The 5,933-nt window shown below is 45.6% G+C and overlaps 2 protein-coding genes across 2 annotated transcripts; one reads left to right on the forward strand and one right to left on the reverse strand.

Annotated features, from left to right (window-relative positions):
- Positions 1-961: 961 nt before the first annotated feature.
- Positions 962-2,510, reverse strand: LOC109541771. The gene is made up of 5 exons (XM_019910729.2): positions 2,357-2,510; positions 2,026-2,307; positions 1,685-1,978; positions 1,507-1,629; positions 962-1,449 (listed from the first exon to the last, which is right to left on the reverse strand). The coding sequence occupies exons 1-5, from the start codon at positions 2,418-2,420 to the stop codon at positions 1,265-1,267; spliced, it is 948 nt and encodes a 315-aa protein (XP_019766288.2). The 5' UTR covers positions 2,421-2,510; the 3' UTR covers positions 962-1,264.
- An 858-nt stretch (positions 2,511-3,368) lies between these two features.
- LOC109541772 lies at positions 3,369-4,639 on the forward strand. Its single transcript, XM_019910730.2, has 5 exons — positions 3,369-3,502; positions 3,552-3,836; positions 3,884-4,177; positions 4,234-4,356; positions 4,413-4,639. The coding sequence occupies exons 1-5, from the start codon at positions 3,439-3,441 to the stop codon at positions 4,592-4,594; spliced, it is 948 nt and encodes a 315-aa protein (XP_019766289.2). The 5' UTR covers positions 3,369-3,438; the 3' UTR covers positions 4,595-4,639.
- Positions 4,640-5,933: the final 1,294 nt, after the last annotated feature.

Genomic DNA, 5,933 nt, shown 5'->3' on the forward strand with positions numbered 1-5,933 from the left:
AAATTTGCTTTGTGACCAAATTGCAAATCTGGCCGTTTATGGTCGGTCCGACCCGACGAGAATCCGGCCTAAGCTGCATTGTCGGTTAAGCAACGGGGCCCCTTTAAGCGTTATCCAATAATAGCAATAATTACTCTTTGTTAATTAGATTAATGTTGCCACGCGATATGGAAATTACGGTAAAGTGCGCCATTTAACCGTAGTTCGGAAGCGCATCCCGGGGCATCTTTATGCCGCTTCGATTTTTACCATATTAATTTCGTATCGGTAATTGGCTTTCATCGCTTAGTGGGCATAATAACTGGCCAGTTTTCCGTTTAATGAGTAACGGCGCCGATTCGCGCACTTTGACCACGCATAGTACCGCTAGGAGAAATCAAACATAAAATTTCACTGCTCTAAACCGCTCATTAGCCTCAATTTTCGCAGAAAATACTCAACACGCTTTACACCATTTTTGAATTAAAACACTTTTAATTGATTACGAAACCTTCTAGTCACAATGCAGATGCATATTTTAACGTTAAATATTCCTCTGCTCCAGTTTCCTGGGTGGAATATCACTCGATTATTCATGCAAATCATTCGGATCACCTACTTCACTTGATTGCATGCATCTGATAATTTCCGATTGTTATTAGCACGAAACATCAACGCTTTGGAACCGATAAAAGTGTTTTTTCTTCGATGTTCACCAGACACCAGAAGTCGTTGTTAATTATACTCTTTTTAATGGAAAATCAACGGAGCCTCTGGGCGGAGCCATTAAATATGCAATGTCACACTTAGCCACGCCCCCAGACGCAAACTAATTCCTTCTTAACCATCTAAGTGCATATTGAAGACTGAAATCGACAAATGTTCGCAAAAAAAGTTGCAAAATGCGTAAAATTTAACTTCATGTGTGGCTCCGCCCCTAGGAGGAGCTACAAAATGGACCGTAATCGCACAATACTCCAGCTCTATGAGGATGTTTTTTATTTCCCAAACACTTAAGCCTCTACACCAGTCTACGTTTACTCACCACATCGAGGACTATGGGCTAACTCTAAGTTAGTTATAGGAAGCAAGAGAGGCTGTTAGGTTTAGGTTTAGATTAGGTTAGTTAGGTTAATTTCGACTAAGTTATATACGATGACATATCTTAAGTTACATAGAGTGTTAGAAACTCTAACGATGTTAGATTTAAGAACCCGTAGATAAGTAGCAGTAAGAAGTTTATATATACTTAGCTGAAAATAAATATGTTCAAATAGTAGTACATTTACTCAATATCATCAGTTTGGAAGATAACGGTGACCTCCTTCGAGGTTCCTGCCTCATTTTCCGCATTAACGTAGCTGGTGTAGACAGTGTTAGGTGAAAGCCCCGTAAGAGTAACAATCACGTCGGGCCTAAGAACGTCATCCGTGATGAGTACTCGCAAATCTGTCTCATCGTTTGGGGCACCTGCAACGTTCACAACGTGCTAAAAGCCCCCTTGGTGGGTTCCCCAAGCCGACTTACCAAGCGTTCGGACGTTGAGGGCCAACATGGTGCAAAGGTTCGTTTCGTAGGACTCCACCTTCCATATCATTGTCACAGAGTCGGGTGTTGTGGAAACATCTATCGAAGTGGGCACCTCTGGGACTGTAAGAACTCATTAAGTTTTCGATGAGGATTTGGGGAAACCGGATGTTTTCACCTTTGCTGTGCCCAGGAAATTCTGTGGTCAAGCGCGGGCCTTCAATGTTGGGGTTGCCGATGATGGCGCTCACTTGCACCGTGTAGTTCCTGCAGGCGGCTTCCTCCTCAAACGCGAAGGACTTCGAGGTGACGAAGTCCTCTTGCGCGTTGTTCCTTTCGTCCCAGTAGACTACGCGATAAGAGGTAACGCATCTGCTGGCCTCATCACTTGCCAAGTCCCAGCTGATCTCTATTGCATCATCGCTGCCCTCATTTTCATCCAGTTCCACGTAGGCCAGTGTTAGATTCGCACCTGGAACCCTCCATTAGCCTCCTCCGTTTCCAGACTTAGTCACTTACTATCCAGAGGTTCTGTGGTGGCGCTGTAGCTGTCCGCAGGCCCCAAGACAAACTCGCTGGTCAAAGCGTGCACGTTGAAGGAGTAACTCTTGCACATGTCCAGGAAGTTGAAGTTGTAATGCAGGATATTTGTGACTGTTTGCACCTGGAAAATGGTGCTGTCCTCAGTGTCCAGCACTTCAACTACGTAGTTGTTGATGGTGCAGTTGTTGGGATTTGAGGCCTCCGACCAAGACAGGCTGTAGTTGGAGCTGAGAACCACGTTGGAAACTTGGCCTGGAACTGAGGGCGAAGCTGGAATCGGGACAGGAGGCGAATGGATGCGACTTACTGCAGACGGCGTTTGAGGAGGCCAAGAAAATGGCCACTAGGAGAGTGGGCGCGAACACTTTCATCTTGCTGGTGAGGTTGCGGATGCTTAGCAGCTTCCAGCCAGCTCAGGCTTTTATACTGATCGCACCCCAGATAGCTGAGGCTGGAGCAAAGAGGTTTTTTATCTAATCTTTTTTGGAAAGATTCCGAGACGAATCCATTGTGTGTAAGAGCCATTGAAATTGGCTCCAGTCATTGGTGGGGGACTTAAGTACAAATCCAAGAGCTTTGGAGTAGATAATTAAGCATTCAAACTGCTTCCGCTAGTAAGAATGGAGCAACTTAGTAGAAAGTCACGTAGCCAATTGTTTGGACAGCGAAGTGCGTGTGAAACAGTAACCGGTTTCCAGCGGGCAAACCGATAAAACCTCGAGTTTTCGAAGCGGGCAGATAAATGAGTTGAAGTGAATTTTCAAGTCCTCGGTGTCTCAAATGCTTGTTTATCCACATGGTTGGCCATCCACATTGGCAAAGAAGTGGAGTTGGATGAGAAATGTCTATGGACATTATCAAAAACTTTCTGGCTCCGCCTTGTGTAGACCTTTTTTGTAGGGGCTTCCCAATAAAGTTTCAATATTTCACACAATAAACTCGGCTATTTCAAGGACTTGGCCGGCACTAAAAAAACCTCCGATTCGCCTATCTGTCCACTTCAATCGCACAATGGTTGCGGAAAACTAATGCTTTGATTTTGTCATTCCCCCACTTGAAACTAGTTGCGTTTTCATGAATAATCTCCACGTGATTTGGCAAACATTTCCGCTCAAATTCCTCTTCCGGAAATTATCCACTAAATACTCTCCAAATGTGCTGTAGTTTACTCCATTTTTCCAGCAGTGTTAGTAGCACAAATAATGAGTGGAGCCAGTGGCTGGTACAAAGAGGCAAATAGACCAGAGGAAAATTTCGAAACCCTGCCGGAAAAAAACGGGCGATTAGATAAAGATCCTCTTTGTGTCCATCTCAGCCATCTGGGCTGCGCTCAGTATAAAAGCCCGAGGTGACTGGAAGCCGTTAATCATCCTCAACCTCACCAGCAAGATGAACGTGCTCGCGCCCACTCTCCTAGTGGCCATTTTCTTGGCCTCCTCAAACGCAGTCTGCAGTAAGTCGCATCCATTCGCCTCCTGCCCCGATTCCAGCTTCGCCCTCAGTTCCAGGCCAAGTTTCCAACGTGGTTCTCAGCTCCAACTACAGCCTGTCTTGGTCGGAGGCCTCCAATCCGCACAACTGCACCATCAGCAACTACGTGGTAGAGGTGCTGGACGATGAGGACAGCGCCACCATTTTCCAGGTGCAAACGGTCAAAAATATCCTGCATTACAACTTCAACTTCCTGGACATGTGCAAGAGCTACTCCTTCAACGTGCACGCCTTGACCAGCGACTTTGTCTTGGGGCCTGCGGACAGCTACAGCGCCACCACGGAACCTCTGGATAGTAAGTGACTAAGTCTGGAAACGGAGGAGGCTAATGCAGGGTTCCAGGTGCGAATCTAACACTGGCCTACGTGGAACTGGATGAAACTGAGGGCAGTGATGATGTGATGGAGGTCAGCTGGGACTTGGCAAGTGATGAGGCCAGCAGATGCGTCACCTCCTACCGCGTGTCCTACTGGGACGAACGGAACAAACCTCAGGAACAGTTCGTCTCCGCAAAGTCCTTTGCGTTTGAGGAGGAAGCTGCCTGCAGGAACTACAGCCTGCAAGTGAGCGCCATCATCGGCAATCCCGACATCGAGGGGCCGGCATTGACCGCAGTTTTTCCTGGACACAGCAAAGGTGAAAACATCCGGTTTCCCCAAATCCTCCTCCACAAAACTTATGCATATTTACAGTCCCAGACGTGCCCACTTCGGCAAATGTTTCCCCAACATCCAACTCTGCGACAATGATATGGAAACTGGAGGCCTACGAAAAGAACCTTTGCACCATGTTGGCCCTCAACGTCCGAACCCTTGGTGAGTCGGCTTGGGTAACCAACCAGGGCGCTTTTAGCATGTTGTAAACATTGCAGGTGCTCCAAACGATGAGACAAATTTGCGAATACTCGTCACAGACAACCTTCTTAGACCCGACGTGATCGTTACTCTTACCGGGCTTTCGGCCAACACTGTTTACACCAGCTACGTTAATGCGGAAAATATAGCAGGAACCTCGAAAGATGTCACCGTTATGTTCCAAACTACCGATGAGTAAATGTAGAATAAAGTATTTATGAATAAAAAAAATATTCTATTAGTACTAGAGTTTTGTGCAATTAGGCTCAAGAACGAAGCCACGCCCCAAGGCGGAGCCACACACTCTTTGGGGTACAAGGAAACTTCCCGAAACGAATTAAAAGAAGCGAAACAGAGGCAAAGCCTTTGGAAAGTTGAAATAATTCCAAAATAACCAAATATGTGCAATATGATCACGCCCCTAGCCCCTAGGCAGAGCTAAAGAAACAAATTGATCAGAAACAGTTGACAAACAAATAAAGATTAGGCCCCGCCCCTGGGCGGGGCTAAAAAGCTCTTGCATCCCAGCTACGCTGGCAGTAAACAAACTGAACCCAATGAAACCACACAAATGAGCCTCAATAGTTTATAAACAAGCAGATTATTACTGCAGCTCTCTGGCAACTGAACTGAAGCCTCTTGACAACTCATCAACAAGGGACATTAAGCCACGCCTCTAGGCGGAGCTAGTGAAAGGGCCGGAGAGGCGCCAAAACAAGTGGCGTCCTCCAAAGGAAAAAATCCTGATAGTGAACCTCTCAAGACTGTTCGACTGTTTTCAATGTCGCTCGGGTTTTTCGGAAAGTTCTCCGATAACGTAACAACAACGTCTCGATAGATATTCGACTGTTATTGACGTATGTAGGAGCAATTAGTGCGTACGATTCGATGATGCGATGCCATTTCTTATGTGGACCCCCAAAGTGTATTGGCACAGCCGCAAAATCGCCTATTTTTATACATCGCCACCACAATTAAAGGTGTGAGTGACATTAAATAATCGCCGATCTCGATGCCAGTGATCGGAACCGCGAAAAAATCGCTCCAAAGTCGACGGGAACAATTAAATAATTGAACTTTGGCCAGTTGGGCGGGCCAGTGGCGTTCGTGAGGCGCGATGGCACCGACCCAAATGCAATTTGTTTCAATTAGTGATTTATTTGTCGGATTCTTTCAGATTATAATCAGCTGGTATTTATATAACGCGACGACAAATTTAATTGTCTTAAATCAATGGAAATGTGCTTTCATGATCAAAATTTTGCGCGTTTAACTCTTATCACGGCCAGCATTATCAGAAATTAGATACGTAAACAAGTGTCAAGGGCAAAATTGGGTTTTTTAGAGATCATTTTCTCAAAGTGCTGCCTTTCTTTAGGTACTTGAGTGGGAGTGGAAGTCCATTGTTACTAATTGTAACATGAGCCACTCGAGAGTAACTGTTTGCCATGTCGATGACTAATTAATGAACGCTCACTTCTCAAAAGCTCTTAGATTCGTCAATGGAACAACTGAGGAAAGTCGTTATCAATAAAGGA

The sequence above is a fragment of the Dendroctonus ponderosae genome, unplaced genomic scaffold, assembly GCF_020466585.1.
Source record: "Dendroctonus ponderosae isolate FM_Combo_2020 unplaced genomic scaffold, Dpon_F_20191213v2 Dpon_F_20191213_9, whole genome shotgun sequence".
NCBI classification, from domain to species: Eukaryota; Metazoa; Arthropoda; class Insecta; order Coleoptera; family Curculionidae; genus Dendroctonus; species Dendroctonus ponderosae.